Source organism: Octopus bimaculoides, chromosome 3, assembly GCF_046866305.1.
Source record: "Octopus bimaculoides isolate indiv1 chromosome 3, ASM4686630v1, whole genome shotgun sequence".
NCBI lineage: Eukaryota > Metazoa > Mollusca > Cephalopoda > Octopoda > Octopodidae > Octopus > Octopus bimaculoides.
In genome coordinates, this window is record NC_142930.1 from 102,009,231 (window position 1) to 102,033,196 (window position 23,966).

Sequence of the window (23,966 nt, forward strand, 5' to 3'; positions counted from 1 at the left end):
TTCATTTGTACACATAAATGGATATATTTTAAGTACTGAACTGTAATTTGTAATCATCTCATGAACTCGGTGCATGATAATACAAACAAGAAGAATAGGCAATAAAATTTATCAATGAACCACAGAAGATCAACAAGAGAAAGAAAATATTGACTTTAGGCCCAGCAGAAATCAATACTTGGGACAACCATCAGCAAAAGGGGTTAATTCAATGAACATTCAAAATATAATAGCTAGCTGGTATAAAATGATATTCCTTAAAGTCAGAAATAAAATCTCCACAATATCTTCTACATTGATTAACAATTTGGATTGGAAAAACACTTAAATCAAGAAAATGATTTATGACTTTTGTGTTTTGAGTATTAATATCTATTAATGCAAAAATATTTTTACTTTCTGAATTCTAGAGATATTCTAAATGAACAGTTTCATCAAAATCATGATCTTTTAGAGAGTAAAAATGAAAGACAGTTCTATGAAACCATACATGAGTGTTGGAGTATTTCTAAAATACTGGCATTTTGTTTTAATTACTTTCATATATGTGATTACAGAATATTCTGCATTAATATTTATGCACAGGACACAGTAATGATAATTTATTGAAGCTGGTTGGGGTTATCAGAACTGTATGACAAAGAAGAATTAACTTGTATGAATGTATCCAGAACATTCAGACAAATATAACAAGAATAATGGTAGATATTTGTGTTATATGACTTGTTATGACCTTGAGCTTACCTTAGGTGGACTCAGACGTAGAGAGTTGGCTGAGGAAGCCTTCCGTGCGAATCTCTGTGTGGGAAACTGTGAAGAAAGAGAGAGAGAGAGAGACAGAGATAGAGAAATGGGTGTATATTTTTGACAGCTTATTGAACCTTGTTAGTAAGGTAAAGCAATTGGTTTGTTGAGCAATAAGCTGAGATACAAATAACTTAATAGGAAGTATGTGTGATTGTTATTAGAATATAAGTAAAAAAAATCTAAAATCAATGTCAGCAAAGAAATTAAGCCCAATGAAATTAAAGAAAGCATTAATTTCTACTGAGAGCAAAATATTGTTAATTGACACACATAATTCACAGCAAAATTGTTTATGAATTTGTTAATGTCAACAAGAATCTTCAAAACAAAAATTACTATGATGCCAACTAGAAATCATATCTAAATATTATTAATACTTAAAAACTGAACCACATAAAGCGAAACAAAAGAAGAGAGAAAAAGTAAGCTTGTAAAAATAAAAAATCCTTTGACAATCAAATATAATCTATGTTAATTTTGACAATTACTTTTCATATTATCATTAAAAAGAGACTTTCATAAAGATATGTTAAAATATACATTATTTCTATTCAAGTTGAACAATAAAACTATGGTAATATTTTTTTTAACAGTTTGGGAACATTTCTCATTGGTTCTGTTTGAATTGCTGTAAGATTTCTTTGAACTGTATAATTGTTGATTTTACATTAGTAGTTGTGGTTTAATCCCAGCTCAACTCTGCCAAAGTGCCTCTATGATCAAAAGCATTCTAGTCATAATCGTCCTGTGTTTTGTGGAGAAATTATGATTACATCTTCTAGTGTATCTTCTCCTTATCTAAGATAGTAGGGTGTGAATTAAGAAAGCTAATGCAGCAATCACATAGAGATGAAATGGACTTTCACAAAATATTGTTAAGTTTATATAATATTTATAATTGAATTGGATCTTTATTTTTTGCATAAATATATATATATACACACACATGTATGTATGAGTGTAAGAAAAACTAGAATAATATTTATATAGGACAAATATAGATGGATGTTATGTAGTCAATGTGAATTATTTATTCCTATCAATGAAAACAGAATAAAGGAACTGAAGAAATATGGTTATCATATGTTATCAACTTGACATATATCTACAAAACTGAATTCAGACACAAAAGTTATGGCAAAATTTGCTGCAGAGTAGCATGAAAATAAAATGAAGCAGTAAAATGTTTATATAAAAGTTAATAATAAATAAAGCCTGTACTAACTACGAGAAGGAAACTAAAATATAACATCACACACAATTAGCAATTCATTACTAATGAAAGACTAAAAAATTAATGAAAAATCATTCAGCACATGTATGTAAAAGAGTATCAAACATTAACAAAAGTACTAATTCTATGAAGCATAATGTATTTTAAACAAGAACAAATTGTTGTTTTAAATAAGTGATTGACATTAACATCCCAATGATATATTTTGAAAATTTTAATTCCTTTCTGCTTAAAGAATTATGAAAATGATTTGAAAAATAAAGAATAAGAAAGCTCTTAAATAAAAATTATTTGAACAATGAATTCTTAGAAATTTTAAGATCAAATGTACACTTACATAGATTGACTTTTTTACTATATAAAATTGAACCAGATTTTGGAACAGAAATTCTAAAGTAAACTGATTACATATAATTTAATGTGAGTTTCAATAATAATAATTTATGTCATCTATGGTTATTGTATAATGTAAATTATAATCACAAACCAAGGAACATATGAGTGTATGCATGTCAGTGTATTTATGCACACACACACACACACACACACAGTGCCCCAGCACGACTACAACCTTAGAGCTGAAACATGTAAAGTAATAAAGAAAAAAATATGTATCATATAGGTTACTCAATCAGGTTACTTGGTATTAACATCAATCATTCAATCTCACTCTTTATTCAACTTTTACTACATATCACTCACTCAGCTTTTGAACCACCCTCTCATTTCAATCACTCTGTTTCTACTATCACACTTTTGCTTTCTTTTCCCACCTACCCTGGTTCATCTGCCACCCTTGTTCTCTTCAGTTTCTCAACTTTGTAGCTTTGAATTAATGAACACAGAGAGGTGAGGACCCTCTACTCTTATGGAGTAAAACACCTTCACTAATACTTGTACCACTACAGCATGGAAAGCTAGCAAAGAATAATGATAATGATGATTTTATACAGGGTATCCCAGAATTAACTATCTATTTCAGTGAAATCTGGCAATTTTAAAAAGTGACTTTTAATTGTTTATCATGTTTAATGTGTTAAAAGTGTATAATGTTTTAATTTTATTTGTAATTTTATAATTTTTATAATTTTGTTTTTATATATTTTTATTTTCATTCCTGTTGGATCCCACTTATCTGTCTATGACAGCTTTTTCAACTTGGCTACGATCATTTTCTTTACCTCCACCCTCAAGATGGAGCAATAGTTTAGCTAAACTTAAATTTAGGAGAGAGAAGACAATTCTTGCACAGGTATATGATGTTTATGGAAGATGTTAATTGCATAATGAAGAGTTGCATACATGAAAACCATAGAAGATACGAAATGAAGATCTGAAACTCATGAAGGAAATGACAAAGGACTGTGATATGGTGTAAAATACTATGCTGGAAAAACTTGTCCCACCCACAAAAGCTTGGAGAACCAAACTTAAAATTTTATGATTGCAGAGATAATGGAAATTACAATGTATACTATCTACATTTGGATCTTTCTCACCTTTATATTCATATTAATCTACCATTTGTTATTCTTTCATTCATTTTGTTACTTCCTCATCAGTCATTTCCTCTCCAACCAATGTACCATTCTACTATCATTCTCTTTATCTCCCATCCTACTGCTTGTGTACCAAAGGATGATAAGCACCAGTAAGCTCACTGATTAAAATATAAAGCCTCTAGTATTAACTTTTTGACTTAGATTTACGGTTGATTGAATTGATCCTTGTAGGTTATATACATTTAGTTCTAGTAGTAAACAATTCTACAAACACATCACTGTGCAAGATCCTAGAATATGTAAACTTATTAAAACATTATTAAGATGTAGAACACAAAAGAATGCATGTATGTTTAAAGTATTACATCATAAAACTTCCTACTGAACAATTTACATTGGCCTTTGGTTAAAAAAAAAATACAATTAGTTTAGATTTAATTTTTCTTTTCATTATACATTAATGTGTGATTTTCTTAATCACAGGAAAGTTGCCATAACAATTAATTTCTAATTAGTTGTATTGTTTGAATAGAAAATAACTGTTTTTGCAACAGTTTTGTTTCAATGTGAAAAAATATTTTGACTATCTAAAAATGTTTTATTTGTGTGATAATCTCATACGATTAGAATTCCATGACTAAAGGCTGTTTAGTTTGGCTTTAGTCATTTATCAAATAATTATAAAATTTAATTATGTATTATTTCAGTTCACTTTGTTTAAATTCACTACATTATTTGTTTTGATATTTATTTCCTGTTTCACAAAAGTGTTTACATTGTATATTGATATAATTACAATGTATGTGAGAAGGTAAATAAGTGAAAATTTGAATGTGTTGTGCACATGTGTTGTGTTTCAGTCTGATTAAAATCGACGAACAGTACTTCGCACATAAATGTGATGTTAACCAAGTAACCTTTTCTATGTTGTCATAGAAGTCAAAATATGATTGGTTATTGGTATTCTTCAAACTCTCCGGTATATAAAAGCTGCTTTTAAGTAATGCATATAATACAGCTATCCTCATTAAAATTCGTATTAAAAAAATCAACTCATAACAGACCATATTATCTGAGAAAAAAATCACTACACCAAATGAGAACAAAATATTTAACTTTGCAGTAATCAAAATCAGAATTGTCATTTATGCCCATGACCTTACTTTCATCTACTGGGACAAAATCTACAATAAATACATCTCTACTCCCCTCTGCATGTTTCTCCATCTTTGTGCCTAATTCAAACATGAATCAAACAACAGACTTGCAGTGCCTTATCTCATTTAGAATACTAGATATCTCCATATACACACACCTTCCAAAAGTCTTCTTAAGCACTTTTCAAAACACTTGATTTTGACTCCTGATGGAATATTCAACTGAGCAACCAGTATTTTTATGTTGAATTAAAACAAATTATGAGATCCAGGTGTGTGTGCAAGTGTGGTGTGGTGTGGTGTGTGTGTGTGTGTGTGTGTGTGTGTGTGTGTGTGTGTGTGTGTGCATGTCTTTTCATTTTTATTTATTTATTAGTATTCATCTTAGAGGGAGGGAGCAGGTTTCTAACGCAGAAACTAAAGTTCTACCAATTTGAATGATAATAATAAAGGCAAACATTTGGGCTTTTCTCATAAACCACAGTTTCATGCCAACATTAAAATAATTATTTACAAGTATAAAATTACATTTGAAGTAATCTGGTAGCAACAATGTAATTTAATGATGCACATTAAACTTGAAATTTAAACATTTTAAAATTGATACAGTTTTCTTCACAATACCCTATATTTTTATATGCTATGATTTTAATTTAAATATAAGTATTGTCTATCATTTGTTATAAAAAGATTTACTGAAATATTAGGATCATTTGAATAACATATTTTGGAACAAGCAGTGGAAATCGAAAATTTTTTTACTTCATTCATAGTAAAATGTGAAACCCTAATATTTTTTTGTTTTCTTTTGAAAATGTGGTCTTTGACAGAAACAATTGTTTTACTCAATTGTATTTCTCTACATTTTAAGCTCAAATTCCACTGGTATTGCTTTTGTTTATTATTCAGCCAGGGTCAATAAAATAAGTACTCGTAAAGTACTGACCGATCTAATCAACTATAGCTCTCCTCTACCAATTTCTGAGAGTGCTGCAGTTAGAAATCAATATTTGATTTCAATATTTTGCAGTAAAGGATTATCTACTGAAAACTCATGGTGTTAGAATATCAGAGGTAATCAAGATCAAATTGTTAAATCAATGACAGTTGCTGGTAAAGATAAAATTTAAAACATTTGTGTTACTCATCTCTACATATGAAAGTTAAAATTGAATTTTCTTAGTCAAATATCTTAAATGTTATGACCTCCCAAGTACTCACCAAGTATGGTTTCCTTTCAGTTAACAATAGAAAAATATAAGTGAATATTATGAGGAGTTTTCATAGAAATGATTTTGACAGATTTTAGCATAAAAACCTCTCAAGTGAATGCTTTCAATGTGAAGTTAATATATCTCATCAGAATTCTACTCACAGTCATACAGTTTGGGTTGTACTTAAAGTTTTCTTTCTAAATTCCACTTCATCGATGTTGACATTCTTATTTGAGCTCCAGCATTTATTTCACTTATCTAAATTACCTTCAATCTTGCATCTTTAATCCTATGTACCCATTCAAAAGGAATATTACTAGTTATTCTTCTTAAAAACATTCCTTTAATGTCAGTCAACTACATTTTGTCTATCAATGAATGACATACACCGGGAAGAAAAATATTTTCCATACTTTTTAGTGAAGATTAGAAAATCAGGTGAAATTTAATAACTCTTTTTAACTTTTTTTATTACTGTATTGCTGTTGAAAAACTCATTTTTCTTTCAATAGATTTCAAATATAATGAACACTATAGTAAAATAGCTTTGTCGTTATTAAGCTTAGGTTGGGACATAAGCTAACATGAAATTTTAATGGTAAGTTTTAATTTAGGTCACTTTAATATAGGAAGTCTGTTCCCAAGAACCAATGAAGGTCTCAGGCAGGTTGATAAGAAGGAAATTATCTATATTCTTCTTTTCGTAAACAAATCTTTCCTAAAGATCATGTTTAAAGTTACTAATAGTTTATTATTGATAAAATGAGTAATAGATTAGCTTTATTTTCATAATTGAGTCCAGCACCAAAAATCAGCAGTCAAACAACTGCATCAGCACTTTACTTCATTTCAACCTAAATACGCCAGTCTTCATGAAACAGATCAAGGTGAAGCAAATAATTTTGATGTTATTGTCGATATGAGCTTTACCAAAGGGATTCAAAAGGATATATGCTTAAAGATATACAATTATATGCTAATGGAGCAAATAAAATGAGTATCAACTGTTTGACTGAGCAGATTATTTGGTTTGAGTAATAGGAGAAAAAAGAGTAGCAGCTAATGTTTGAGTCGTGCCTATGGCAATTAAATTACTTTATATCAGTTCACTAAACTAACACCAATTAACTAGTCTTAATTTGTGGTTATGTAAAAGATATTAAGAAAAGCACATCTACACATCCATTATACTAGATTAAAATAAGTGCATGAAAAGATTTAAATTTCAAACTTTAAAGTCTTCAGAAAATTAGTTTCACATAATCTAGAAGCAGATATCAAAACATATTTTGTGATGCAAACATGGAAACATTTCAATATACATAATTTATCAGTTGAAATATTTCTCAGAATTATAATTGTTAAACATTTGAACTTGTTCCCAAAATATTTCTTCTCAACTAGTACATCAATTTCTGTTTTTGCAACAGAATATCTCCCTAAGGCTTCTCTTTAGCACCTCCAACAATGAGTTTATCTTCCTCAAACATGAAATCATGCCAAAATTTGACATTACACAAGCCAAAAAGTCATTCAACCACAAAACATCAGACAATTTTCTCTCCTTAAATGAAACTGAGCCTTTTGGTTATTTGCCACAAATATATCAACCAACTTTTCAATTTTTCTCTTTCTGCCCATCATTATCACTAACAGAAAACAATAATTTGCTATTTGCCAAGTTTTACACCTTTACAAAATTACTATCACCCTTACTAGAATTTTGTCTGTAGTAAACATATTTTGTAAACTTCTAACAGGAGTCACTTTGACACTACCACATTTTAGATTATATGCTTACATAGTAGATATGTTTAACAAACTGTCTTGTAATGTGTGAAAAAATTTTAATAACATGATTTTTACAGTCTTAAATTATTTCATCAATACATACATATGTATGTGGGTATGTATGTATGAATGAATGTCTGTGTGTATACATGCATAAATGTATACACACACACACTACATATAAATATAGAATTATAGTTGTGGAAATTATTGTTTAAGAACTGAATCTCAGTATTTTCTTTAAAAAATTTGTATTGGGGCAGTTTTTAAAACAATTTACAAGTGATAAATCTACAAATCATTCTTGACGTTTAAATTTTCTTAATGCAAGTGCTATATGAAGGTCTTCCTTATACTAATACTAGTGATACAACATTTCTTTTTGGATGAAAAACATTTTTATGAGTACTAGTCTTAATATACAACATTTTGATACCCGCTATAAATGATCCTCAGCTCACTTGCTTCCTTATTTTTCATGTTAAATGTTTAAGAGATGGGCAGAGAATGCAAAAAAGCCACATCTTTATGATCTGAAAATGAAGGATCAAGTCCAAGGAATGATGCCACATCAGCTTCTCCAAGGCTGAAGAAGTTTAAGAACCAGTGATCAAAGCAGTAAATCATGGTGACTATTATTGTGGATGGCAAGAGGGTAATTTTTCTTGATTTTCTAGAATGTGACTATGCTGTGAACAGCACTGACATACCAAAAGCTTGAGACACACTAGAAGCCATTAGGAGGAAATCCTAAAACAAGAATATGAAAAATCCTATAATGTGAAGCTTCAAGCATTTTTGACAACAAATTAGTCCATAAGTAAATTGGGATGATTTAGTGCTCCCTCAACTACCATAGAGCCTAGAACTGATATTCTCCAATTTCCACCATTGAAAGAAAAACCAAAGATAAACAGTAATCAGGGACTATGATTTGTTGAAACATATGAAGTGAAAGTGGTTGTGAAAAAGAGAGTAAAACGGGGCACCCCTGAATTATTCTAAGAGAATTTGTGAGTTGGGATCAACAATAGCACAAATGCATCACTTGTGATGGAGACTATGTTGAGTAGTACAGCAGAAAAATTACTTCATCATTTGTAATTTGAAAGACCTATGTCAGTTAATATAAATTTTATGCAAACTTTTCCATTGCCTTTGGTATATATATTGCATTTTGCATTTTGATCGAATCTCCCAACGACGATGTAAACTTCATATAATCAAAGTATCCTTGGCCCAAAGAACAGCTTGTGGTCTGCCCCTCATTTGCATAATTTACTACTTCCAAGGTTTCACTAGCTATTAAACATATGTAACCTGGATTTGATCTAATCCATTCCTACATTTTGGATATATATATATATATATATATATATATATATATATATAATATATATACACACACAGAGGGCGTTTTGTTTAAATTTGACAATATTTTATCCCTCCTCTTTACAAAAACATTGGAGTATTGGTAAATAATCAAAGATCATAAAGATTAGAGTAGCAGTTGAGAAAAAGTTAGCTGACATGGAGGACTAGAAGCCATCAGATTATTGGAATAGAGTTATCTGTGTCATGATGATTCACAACGCATATCAAAATGCCAACATCATAACTGCAGCTCAGTGCTTTGTGAACACTGTAAACTTTAAGACATGACATAGGCAGCTGCAAAGGAGACTATGATTTTGTGACTGGCAAGAAAGGACACAGGTGTTCTAACTGCAGCCATACACTGGAATTCATCCCCAGGTCTTTGAACAGGGCCTTAGGCTCAATCCCTGGCCAGAGAGGATTACTGCTGAGATGCTATATGTCTGGTAGCAGAACCTGGCTCCTTGCTATACCTCTGAAAAAGTCAGAAGTAGTTGTTGGAGAATATCTATGACTTCACTAGCTTCAATTTCTGGCTTCCTAATTTCTACACATTTATGTGCATGCATGCATACATACATACATGATGATGATGGTGATGATACATATATTATAGATATATACATGTGTGTGTGTGTGTGTGTGTGTATATATATATATATATATATATGTATGTATATATATATATATATTATGGACTCTTGGATCATTAGGACTACAACTGGGATTTCTGAAATTTCTTGCCAAAAAATAACACAGAAGATTTGTTTAGAGTGATCAAATGTTTGCATTGCACATAAACTCTCTACCTACATCAAATTGACACTGAATATTGAGCTACACATGTGTGGTAGCTCAGATGTTGAAATGATCACAGAGAAATCATATTTTACTTATTTGAGTCACTGGACTGCATGCTGAGCACTGACTGAAGAGTTTTATCAAACAAATCAACCTCAGTACTTCTTTTTCTTAAAACCTGATACTTATTTTATTGATCTATTTTGCTGAAATGCCAAGTTACACAGATGTAAACAGACCAACACCAGTTCTCAAGTGGTAATGGTGGACAAACATGACCCAAACACATACACCCCCATAGATGTATACATCTATATATACACAGGTGCTGGCGTGGCTGATATAAGTGCAAGGATGGGTGATATAGGTGTGGCTGTGTGGTAAGATGATTCTCGGTTCTGTCTCATTGTGTGGCACCTTGGGCGAGTGTCTTCTACTATAGCCTCAGACTGACCAAAGGTTTGTGAGTGAATTTGGTAGATGGAAACTGAAAGAACCCCTTTGTGTGTGTATATATATATATATATATATATATATATATATATATATATATATATATATATATATATATATAATAATACAAAGAATATATATACATGTATACACACATATATGTACATACTTACATCTACATGTGTATATATATGCATATCAGGGTACAGGACGTTAGAACAATAAACTACAGACAACGGAACAAACACATAGGAAAACGGAAAGCCACTTGGAATATCCCTTCATCAGCTGTCTCTATTCTATCTAGACGTTTCGAAGATAAGACAGAACGTACTCTAGAATAGTCTCTTCCTGAGTAGTGGATCAACCCACTACACAGAGGATTCCAAGGTGGCAAACACAAACCAAAACAGGAAAAATTGGACAGTGAAAACAACATTCAAAAGCCGTACGGCCAAACGCAAATCTGAGGTAGAACGCTAGTAGTTCGTCTTGCCTTCACAGCGGCTGGAGTGAAAAGAAAGTTGATCACAGGTCACACGAGAGCAAAGAGGATGGTGGAGGGAGGAAGTGGAACAAGGAGAAAGGGACAGAAGGGTATAGCAGTGAAATAAAGGCCAGGACAGAGGGATAGATAGAAAAATAGGGGAAGACAGATAGATAAATAGATAGAGAGGATGGTGGAGGGAGGAAGTGGAACAAGGAGGGAGGGACAGAAGGGTATAACAGTGAAGTAGAGGCCAGGACAGAGATATAGATAGAACGATAGAGGAAGACAGATAGATAAATAGATAGAAAGAAAGATAGATAGATAGACAGATAGATAGATAGAAAGATGGAGTCACGTCAGAATAATAGTAGACTTACTTGCAAAAAGGACGTGTGCGTTCAATAATGTAATAATACAAAGAATATATATACATGTATACACACATATATACATATACAGATGTAAACAAGCCATGTTTTTCTATAAATTTGAACTATATATATATATATATATATATATATATATATATATATATATATATATATATATAGTCATCATCATTTCATACCTGTTTTTGATGCTGACGTGGGTTAGATGGCTTAACTAGAACTGGTAAGCCAGAGATCTGTACAAGGCTCTAGTCTGATTTTGGCTTGGTTTCTACAGCTGGATGCCTTTCCTTATGCGAGACATTCCAAGAGTGTAGTGGGTGCCTTTTACATGTCACACACACACACACACATATATATATACCTATTTATATGCATATACCTATATTCATATTTATGTAGATATACAGACACACACACACACAAACATATAGTATATACATATATAAATGTTTGAAAGATGAGGAGAAGATAAAAATGGATATATATATATATATGTGTGTGTGTGTGTGTGTGTGTGTGTGTGTGTATATTGATAGAAATAGCAAGACAGCAAAAGAATGAAAGAGTCCTCAATATTATGTAAATAGAGGAATTTATTTGTAAATATAATATGTGACAACTATTTGGTAGCCATTATAAAAATCCAAGTTTCGGATGTCGAGGCAGAAACCCACGCCAGCATCACTTCAGGATGGCCGGTGCCTATATACAACTGTCTAAAGAAGTGCCAATCCTTAACTGTGGAGGGAACCTGTGGTAGAGGTAGACCCAGGAAAACATGGGATGAGGTGGTGAAACATGGTCTCCAAACTTTGAGCCTCACAGAGGCAATGACTAGTGACTTGGCGATATGCTGTATTTGAGAAGACCTGTCAAAGCAAGTGAAATTGCAGTCGTGGATGATGCTGGTGTCATGTAACCAGCACCTTTGCAAGTGGCATGTAAAAAGCACTTTTCAAGCATTGAGCCTCATGGAGGCAAAGTGGTTGAGCTCCTTTTGAATGCTGTGTATCACAGAGACAATGAATGAGACCTTTAGCATTATGTTGTGCTTGAGAAGAAGACCCATCAAGCCAAGTAAAGTTGCAGTTGTGGCAGATACCAGTGTCACACAAATGGTACCCATGCTGATGGCACATAAAAGCACCTTTTGAGTGTTGGGCCTCACAGCAGCAAGGATCGAGACCATTTGGCATTAAACCAGGCTTCGAGCATTGGGCCTCACAGAGGCAATGACTGAGTCCATTTGGCATTATGCTGTGCTGGAGAAGACACATTAGGCCAAGTAAAACTGCAGTTTGGCAGATACTGGTGTCATGCAAATGGCACCCATGTCAGTGGCACATAAAAACATCCATTACACTCTTGGAGTGGTTGGTGTTAGGAAGGGCATCCAGCCGTAGAAGCCATAGCAAAACAGACTGGAGCCTGGTGCCACTTTCCAACTTGCCAGCCCTGGTCAAACCCTCCAACTCATGCCAGCGTGGACAATGGACGTTAAATGGTGATGATGATGATATATATACAGAGTGTCCTGGAATTAAGGTAACTGAAGCTTCAGGATTTAATAATATATTCAGATTTATAAATTAGATAATGGCCATAGACTGAAATACAAACATAACCCTCCACAAAGGAGGTGAAACTAATACAGCTATTGAAAAAAAGCTTAAAATTAACCAAACAACAGTCTGGAAAATTGTCAAGAGATTTCAAGAGACTGGTTCTACTGCTGTTCGCCATGGATTTGGCTGGAAAAGAAGTGTGTGGACCCCTCAGCTTATCAAAAGTACCAGAGATACAGCAAAACCTCATTGTTCCCTCAAAAAACTGGCTGCCACAGCAAAAATATGCTGAACATTAATATATTGAGTGCTGAAAGAGGATCTCAGGACCCATCTGTACAAGATAATCTGCCATCATGAGCTCATACAAGTTTATAAGGCCATGATACTGGACAGGAGTTATCTTATCCTGTGTCAGATTACTGAAAGCATGCTGCCCAGCCTGGTGTTCACTGATGAAAAGAAATTTGACACTGAACAGACATTAAACCATCAGAATGACTGACTTTGAAGTTTACCTGGCTTTGTAGAGGGTAGACTCATAAATTGACGTCAAAATCCACAGTCAGTTTTGGTTTGGGTGGCTGTGACAGCCACTGGAAGGTCTCCCCTAGTTGTTGTGCCTTTAGGTGTTAAAATTAACACAGCAATACATCAGCAACATTCTGGATGCTGAACTGCTTCTATGGGTGAATGAGCATTTTCAAGGCACACCTTGGAACCTCAAACAGGACTTGGTGCCATCCCACAGCTCCAAACAGATACAACATTGGATTCAGAAAAATATTCCATCATTCATAGGTAAGGATGTATGGCCCTCAAGAAGCTCTGATCTCAACCCACTGGATTTTTGTTAGGTCCATTTTGGAGACATGGGTTTTGAGCACTCCTTATACTTCGCTCAACACTCTGAAGGCAAAAGTATGCCAGGAACGGGCTTGAACTCCACAGTAAAGCATTTGCACCTAGACTTAAGGCTGTGATTCGAAACAGAGGTGGTCATATTAAATAGATGTGGTAGTATCATAATGGGTTTCCTTTACCATTGCATTGCAATGCTTGGACTGAAATATAATAATGTTTTGCTTTGGCAAAATAGAAAAATGTTGGTCGCCTTAATTTTGGGACATCCTGTGTACACACATACACATGTGTATCTGTGTGTGTGTGTGTGTGTATATATATATATATATATATATATATATATATATAAGTCATTATAAGGGTATAAAAACCTCTTATAGGGATGGTTCCATCCAAGTTACACTGGTTTAATATATTATATTATTAAGAGATATCTCTTCAATAAATATATTATAAATATCAAATATCATCACTAAATAAGAAAATGGAGGGGTTTAATGGATATAAATGAATTTATCAATTAATTAATATTGCCTACAATTGTCTCAATTTACACTTATTACAAATTACAAAACATATATAATAAAATAAGTTTGTATTTTGAAGATTTTGAGTCAAATATCATCAGGGTGGAAGAACATTAAGGCAGTTACATGTCAATCAGTTGAGATACTCCAACATACTCAGTCTGTTGGAGTATCTCAAAATCTTCAAAATGCAAACTTATTTATGTTTTGTATCTTGTAATGAGTGTAAATTGAAACAATTGTAGGCAATATTAATTAATTAATAAATTAATCTATATTCATTAAATCTCTCCCTTTTCTTACTTAATAATAATATTTGACATACACACACACACACACACACACACACACACACACACACACACACACACACACACACACATATATATATATATATATATATATATATATATATATATATATGTACACAAACACACACACACACACACACACACATATATATAATCATGTTTGTGTGTATATATATAATATATATATATGTATTTGCTGGTTAAAAAGAACCTACATAAACATCATCTTGAATAAATTTAGCAATCAAGTGCATCAGATTGTTAATTTTTGTTAAATGCTTTGCAATAGTAGCTCCATGTACATGTTCTGAGATGGAATAGAAATTTATTTGAAAGAGACATCTAAATATTGCCAGTCTATGGTGGTCAATGTCTATTGATAATGGTCATGAAGAATGGTGCTTAAAATATCCAAATGCTGAGAAGACACTGGTATAAGCGTATAATAAATGAACAGTTCAAGTACTAATCTGCTGTTCATCTATCCAAGCAGATGACACAGGCTGAAATAAAGGAGAAGCCATCATGCTTCTCAATGATTTCCTTACCATAGATCTAAAGGATTATTTTCCAATGTTTACTGTGAATCTGTATCTATATAAAGTTAACAACTTAACTATAAGTGGTCCTGTGGTCCTCAAGGATCCTCAAGTGTTTCTGAGAGTGTCTCAATAAAGCAAAAGCAAAAATCTGGAAATATATTAGTGATGGGTGACTCCCATCTTCTCTATGTGTACTAACCTACAAATACATTGAAACCCGGGAATAGTATCTTAGCACTAAGAAAAGCAGCAGTAAAATTATCAAAAGTTATCATAGATATATTTGGCAATCAAGTGTATCAAATTGTTAATTTTTGTTAATCGCTTTGCAATAGTAGCTCCATGTACATGTCCTTAGATGGAATAGGCATTTATTTGAAAGAGATATGTAAACATTGCCAGTCTACAGTGGTCAGTGTCTATTAATAATGTTCATGAAGAATGGTGCTTGAAATATCTGGTGACCAAGAAGGCATTTGTATAAGCGTATAATAGATGAACAGTCCAAGTACTAATCTGCTCTTCAATGTTATGGATGCTTTTTTTCTTCCCAATTCATGTTTGATGCAATGAGACACAAAAACATGTCTTGGAACTAGTTCTAACAAGACATTCTAGCACCATCCAAAACATTTCCCTGAATATGATGTAGTACTCTACAATCTTAATTTCTAAAACCAAAATCAAATAACAACAATCACTCCAGCACATCCATTTGACAACAGGAATCTGCATAAACTAGATTGGGAAGTAATTAGGCATGATCTATTACTTATTGACTGATCCTTGCTCTTCTTTTGATAGTGAAATAGTTTGGTAAAAACTTACATCAACAAAGGTCTGCAGAAAAAGACTGGGTCATTAAGAAAATCAAATACAACCGAAATGCATTGTATTCATTTTGCTAACTAGCATAGGAATGCTGTTTCATTTATAAGTGCCCTGATAAATGATAACAGAAACCTCACCATTATACTAAAGAAATAAGAGAGATTATACAGAAACAATAATGCTCTGCATTCAGTGATCCAAGAGTTGACTTAGTATCAATGAAACAGACAACAACATGCCATCATTCAGCACTCAAGAAACCAATGCAGTAATAAATGAAATTAAGCATTACTCTACAGTAGGCCCTGACAGATACCCTACTAGGGTTCCGAAGAAATGCCAACACCAAATGACATGTCCTGTTGCTAAGCTCTGGAGATTATATATATCAAAGCACTTCCTACCGCAATATGTCATCCTAGTCTTCAAAAATGAAAACAGGTCATTTGTAAACTACCACCAAATCTCATTTGTCACTCATGTCATTAAAGTATTTCAAAGAATGATGTGATCAAACTAAATTCCTGTAGAGCTAGTATCTCCTGGAGTCAAATGACTTTCATTGTTGCAGAACTGCTTATAGCAGCTGTTGTATTACTTTGATAGTATGCTAAAAGTTTTAGAAGGCTCAAACACAAACATTCTATATCTTGACAAATTGTGAATTATGTGTGCAGAAGTACTCTACCAAGGTCCCATTCTCAGTCCCCTTTAATTCATCATAGTCCTCTAAGCCATAACACAGGAGTTTCAGACTAGATGCCTGTAGGAACTTATGGATGCTGATGACCTTGTTCATATAGTGACTCTATAGTAGAATTAAAAAAAAAATTACAGGGGTGACAAAAAACCTGGCTTAATAAAGACCAGAGCTTTAGTAAGCAGGAAAACATATAGCCTTGCTCAAGGAATAAGAAAGGAATAAGAAGAATTCCATTTGTCTACCTAATGCAAACTATGGACACACAAGAGGTGCAGTGGTATCAAAGGCAGGTTAATAGGGAAAGTAGACTTTGTATGTGACATATGCACAAGAGCAATAAACACTAACAGCACATGGGAAATAGATTTCTTCAAATGCCTAGGAGGATCTGTCGTGATAGTTGAAAGCTTCTGTTATATAGATGACCTAATTAGCAGTGGAAGAAGATGTTCAGAAAATATAGTAGCCACAATAAGAGCAGGCTGGAAAAAGTTAAGAGAGCTATTACAATTGTTGGTAGCAAAAGGTTTCTCTCTTAGAGTGAAAGGCAGATTGTATAATATTTGTGTATGAACTACAATGCTATATTGTAGTGAGAAATGGGCCTTGAATGTAGTGGACCTACAAAGATTAGAAAGAAATGAAGCAAGCATCCTCCATTGGATGTGTAATGTCAGTGTAAATGAATGATAGAGTACAAATGTGTTGAGAGAAAAATTTGGCATAAGAGGAATCAGATAAAGAAGTGTAATCATTTAATGTGGATAGAATCTATGGAATAGGAAATCCAGGGAGACATGGAATATAGTATTGAAGGCTGAAATCAGTATTTTGAAGCTCGCAGAGATGACAAAAGACTGATATGAATGGTGATAAGCAGTACCCAAGATGACCTGCCCATAAAAGCAAAACTAAGGTTCTAAATTCGTTATGTGAGCATGAACAACTTGCCCCACAGCTCCCAATTTGTCTCTCCCAAAATTTTGTTTACCTTTCATCCCTCCATCACTTTCCTAACTACTGCATTATTCTTCTGCTGTAATTAAATGAGAGTAGATTTACATATGTCATCCCCTTTCTGTGCAACCAGTTATCCCTCCCTTGAAGCAATTCCTTTTGATACCCATCTCTCATTCCTCCTCACTCTTATTTTCTAATGATCAACCTCTCTGTGCAACCAGTTATCTTTTCCTCTCTGCTGAACTACATCCTTTATTCTTAACATTCTCTCATGTCTACTATCAACTACCTTCCACCTTTGCTTACTACTCACTATATTCATTCTTACATACTGCTGACCTCCACCCTATCACTATATGTCTCTCACTCTCCCTGCCTGTCCCCCTACTCTTGCAATCTTTATCAATCCATGCTACTTGTCCCTATCACTTATCCATACTCTTTACAATGTTTCATTATTGTGCTGCTGTTCACCCTTTCTTCCAGAGCCTCAGCTCACATTTATTACCAATCCTTTCCCCACCTTTGTTTACCTACATTCACCTCTACTCCATCTCTGACTCTTTTTCTACACTCTTACAATCAATTACCTACTAACACTTCCTGAGCTTCTGGCCCCAAAACCTTTCTACTCTACTCCATCTCTTATCCAAAGCATCCAATACAATTTGTAAAGTGGTTGGCATTAGGAAGGGCATTCAACCTTTGCAACCATGGTAAAATAGCAATTGGAGCATGACAGCCCTCACTGGATTCCATCTAACTATACTATGCCAGCCTAAGCCAGTATGAAAGACAAATGCGAGATAATAATTTTTTTCGTATATATGTGTGTGTGTGTGTGTGTGTGCCTGTGTATATAATATGCATATATATACACAGACACACATTTACATACACATCTACGTTATATACATACACAAACACACATATACATACACAAACACACATATATGTACATACACAAACACACACACATATATAAACATACACAAACACACGCACATATATATACATACATACACATACATACATATACACACACATACATACATACACACACACATATATACATACATACACACATACATATATATACATACATACATACACACATACATATATATATATATATATATATACATGCATACATACACACATGTTAATAAGTAGTTAAATCAATGTCCAGTCATAGAGTGACTAATGGTTTTGCATCCACAAAGGGCTTAGCCCCGTGAACGTCTCATCAGACTCTAAAGCCCAAAACAAATGTAACTCTTCACCCCTCTCCCTCAATATCGAAATCATAGGATAGGGTCTTATCATATTATTTCATTTGGTGAGTTTTATCTCGCTGGAGGAAGATGTGGTTTGCAGCTCACAGTCCCTTTGAACATCTCATGAGGTTAGTTTTTTTGCGTGGCTATTCGAGTTATATTTTTAGCTCTTATTTCTAGCAATTGTAGGTGCTATTTTGCACCCTTACTTATGTATTCTACCATTTTGGTTTTAAATTGCTTTAGCCACCTATATTATAACCTGTTTAATATATCGTTATAATATCGTATTGTACGTTTATATATCGACATACATATGTATATATAGAATTTCTGTCATAATGATAGATGATAAGTGTTCAGCTTTTCAATCACCTGCACTAAAAGGCTCAGTGTATTAGTGTGTAAATGCTTGAGTATTTCAACATATGTGTACTCTCAATGCAAATTTTGGGGCAGAATCAGCATAGTGCAGGTACAATTCATCTGACCTCCATTTTACTCAGTTTCTATCTAGCCACTTGAGGCTATAGGAAAAATGACACTTGTCTACACTGCCGAATTGAAACCATGCCTGCTTTATTATGAAGCAAACTTCTTAACCATTCATCCACACATCATCTACTACTACTACTACTACTACTACTACTATATATATATATATATATATATATATATATATATATATATATATATATATATATATATATATATATATATATATAGAGAGAGAGAGAGAGAGAGAGAGAGAATAATAGTAGTAAATGAAAAATAATTAAATGAAACGAAATCGGTAAAAGCATGTTGCTTGAAATATCACGAGAGTGGGTAACAGTGTTAACATGATCAGGAAATATGAACAGTAAGGTGAAACTGTGATAACGATAATGAATGAAACAATTAAGAGAAAACAAAATATGGTTTCGTGTAATATTGACTTTCACTTATAAATACCCCACCACAACCCCATCTAATATTTAAAAAAAAAATTGTTAACCGGCAACACATTTCAAGGAATCGCATTTCCGATATAAACAAATCGAAGACTAACTTAAAACAACGAAATCAGACTCTTCAAGATAAAGCAGGGAAACGAAGGAAACAGCAAACGAATTTCAAAAGCACAGTGGAATCCTTTAACATACACACAGATACACATTATACTACAACACATTTGATTTGATTTTTAAATCTACTTTTTTTTTCTGTTCAGTGACGTAAGTCAGTTTGAATTCTTGAATGAGGCAACTACAATTGCAAATGAACCGCGAGATATGGCACTCAGCGATGGACGATGCCACAACTGTTTTCTCAGTCGTTTTATTTTTTTAAGCAATGATCTTTCTTTTTCTCTCTATCTCTCTCTTTGCGTGTTATTAAAAATAAAAGAAAACTGGAGATATTGATGATAACATTAGGAACTATTAAATTACACGAAATTATGCATAGTCTGCAGCTAAAAAAAATGCACGAGTTGATATGTGCCAAACTGAGTGGTAATGTTATTATATTTATATTTTGATTATTAGAAACATCGCAGTTGTCGAATTGTAAGGCAGAATATGCATTTCAACCAAGTAGAAAATCGAATGAGGTAACTGCAAACATAAAGCTCCGTATATTTTCGTTTGCAGAGTAAAAATATACGAAGGGGTGAAAACAGAGAAGTGATTGAAAAGGAAAAGAAATAGTAGAATGATCGGGGTGGTAGATAGACTTCCTGCCATTTCTCCACTGAAGACAAATTGAATCTAGCATTTCAGTTCGTCAGGTTTCGTGCGTTTATCGAAGGCGAGGGGAAATAAGTAATGCATGGAAACGATGTGCAGCTGGAGACTATTAAGCTTAAGTATTCAAAGTTAATACTTTGAATGGAGTGGGGGAGAGAAACAGGTTGTTGCTAGAGATGCCCCTGAGAGATAATAGAAAAGGAAAAGTAAAAAATGGATAGATGAAAGAAACTGCTATATTGAGTCCAAGGGAAATAAGGTTTCAAGTTGCTAAATGAGGTGTCGATGTGTTGCAGACGAGTAGTAGTCGAACCCGACAAATAATAAAGGTATGCGTGGCATTCATATAGAATAGCAGTACGAATAGTTTATTGTAGGGACCACCGTGGACAGACTAATTGCTTGTCAACGTTCTCTCTTGTTTCCACGAATTTCGTGTAAGAATTCCATCCATCACATACACACACTACATGTATGTGTATGCTGACTATAAAGATTTGCGATGAGTAGTGCGATAAAATTGACGATTAGAATTTCTGTCTAATGCAGCGACCATCCTAACTAAAGTGTCAAAGATGTCTGTGGTGAGAAAGAGTGGATGCAGCAGTAATCAGAGCAATGATAGCAGTAGTAATCATAGCGTAAAGTAGCGGAGATAATAATGACCAACACTAACTATAATGGTAATTACAATAGTGACGAAAATAGAAAGCGCCATGGATATAATTCTATCAAATCCACCGACTTTTCTAATAATAGAAGAACAAGAACTATTATTAGAGAAAACAATATTAATCTGAAAATATTACATTAATAAACAGCATAATTTTATTCAGTTAATACTATTCCAGGCTCTCCCATCAGTTTCAATAAAATAGTAAAAATGCTAAAAATCATCTATAAATAACTATGTTGATATTTCATGATTCGTGTGATAAGAATTTCTTACATAGGCTCAAAACCAGAAATCTTGGAGAAAATCGTACATTATACCACCCGCAGAAAATTGAAAGACAAAGTCGACGTCTTAGGGATTTCAGCTCAGAATGTGAGGGGTCGAAACTAAATACCGCAAAGCATTTCGTCCGATGCATTATCCATTTTGTCAATCGACCATCTTCAAATAGCCAAATAATATTAACTATAATTAGAATTATAGTAGTATTTGTGGTGGCAGTGGTGGGAATCGTGTAACATGATCCCCACCCTCCTCCATCACTACTATAATTCTAATTATCACTAATCTTTGATTGAAGCAGCTGCTCAATGTCTATTGAATCTTTAAATGCCCACTGCTTTTCCTTCTATTATTATTTCCATTTCATTAACTGTTAAAAATAGAAAATATTTTCAAAACATTACTCCCTTCCCTCCCCCTCTCTTATACACACACATTTACCTGAAAATCAGTACTAAAAGATTTACACGTCTGTCTCTTGACACATGACTTTTTGAGTTACTATTTGCCGATGGAGACACTTTATTCGGATTCTACCGTTTCATACACACGCACACATACCTACACACTCGCGCACATTCCTACGCATACACACGACTAGTTGACTATAGATTTGTTTTTATGACAACATACAGATGTGTCATTTACACATCGATGTATTTATTCTTTTATATATTTCAAGTTGATTTGCTTGCATCTCGCTTCAACCTATCTCTTCATATAAACCAACATTCAATATGTATTTCTTATATTTTTTTATGCGTGCATGTGCTATGTATGTATTTCTACATAGAACAATATACCAAGCAGCATTAACACAGCTCTACACTCACTTCCTCTCCACTGCTAACATAGTGAGTGTATGTGTGGGAGTGTACATGCGTGCATTTTTACTTTCACTTTACACCTGTAATCCATGTGTAGCTAAGAACATCATTCTTCACATACCACATAAACATACATTTACTCAGTTAAAACTTATGGCATTAAACAAAAAGAAAACACAGACAAGAAAACTATAATGCAAGGGTGAATGAAAGAATGATTAAAAAGTAGTAAAGTGTCTAAACTGGCCGACATAAACAGAAGGAATCAACGGTTATAGAAACAAATATCACTCTCCCACCACCAACCAACACTGAATGCATAAATAGGCTAAGAGAGTTTGATCTAAAATGGAAAGGGAAACACCTAGCAAATCTAGTTTCATGAAAGTGTTTAATATCTATGTAATATTTGTTTATATTTACAAACTTATTAACACATCTATTAATAGATGCATATACACCTTAATATTTGTGTATAACAGTGTAGCTCAATACAGATTCTTTTTATATATGTGCATTCTATGGGTGACAATGTTTACAGTTTGTTTTGGTTGTTATTCCTGTAATATTGTTATTTGAATGGATCAGTTTCTTACGAAAATATTTTAAAATCATTTCAATTATAAAAAAGTTTCAAATAAATTTTCTTCACCACAAGCCTAAACAGACATCAATAGTGTACATATCTGCGCCCTTCCACATACTTATATGCAAGCATGCTGCATTGTACACTGTCTAAGGTGACTTACCAAAATAAAGAATATTTCACAACTACTGGTTCTGACTTATCAATAATGTCGTTCCCTGGTGACTGATAGATATTACATTCTTTCCAATAATTTCAACAGACTGATTCTTCTTTAGCAAGTGGTCAGTAGTTCTGTTCATCACTATCTCTGGTGATACACGTGCATCAATATATCTGTGCATATGTATAACTGTGTGCATTTTTCCTTCTCACATTTCTCCATTCCAACACTCTCAGGTCACTGCAGTGTAGGAATGCCGTGTGATTTCCTACTGCATTTGCATTGAAAGTTAGCACTAAACGTCTGTGTTATAATCCACTTGTATTCAGTTATATTTTAGCAAGATTTTGCTGCTTCATATGTGTTTGTGTGAATGTTTTCTAGAACCTACAGTCCTTCCGCATTCCTGCCTCAGCCTCTCAGTTTATCTGCTTTGCTTTTGCCACCCCCTCACTCAACCATAGCTACTTTTCTCTTTTTCCTATATCTTTCTTTCTCTCTTTTATTTCTATTCTTTACTCTCACTTCAAACTCTCCTCCACTTCTTTTCATACATTCCTTCTTTTCATTTCATTTTGTGAGTATGTTCTAATCTCCCATAGTATTTCACCTCATCACCATCATCTCTATTATACAATAATCTATCTTTCTTATCTTTGTGGTCTTCATAATCTAGAATTTAGATCTTCTCTAGTTAATTTTCTTCCAAATCTGTTGCACTTGTAGAGTACTATTTCTGATATCAACTTCACTTGGTCAGTTTCATTGAGTAGTAGCATGACAATGACATAACAGTAGACAGGTACCCTTTCACTGACTCAATACATTAATTTCAAAAGAAACTAAATGTAAGAAATTCTCATGTGTCCTTTTCAAATAAACTGCTATTCCTAATCTCTTCCCA

General features: G+C 33.3%; 1 protein-coding gene across 5 annotated transcripts in view; it reads right to left on the minus strand.

The window, feature by feature from the left end:
- Positions 1–23,966, minus strand: part of LOC106871954 (protein still life, isoform SIF type 1) — a 903,947-nt gene that overhangs the window by 504,823 nt on the left and 375,158 nt on the right. For 4 of the 5 annotated variants that reach the window (XM_089349425.1, XM_089349426.1, XM_089349428.1 and 1 more), the window contains one exon: positions 745–810. The exons of the other annotated variant lie outside the window; for it this stretch is intronic. In XM_089349425.1, coding sequence (XP_089205551.1) covers positions 745–810 — 66 coding nt within the window. The remainder of the gene's footprint in view (positions 1–744; positions 811–23,966) is intronic. 5 annotated transcript variants of the gene reach the window in all.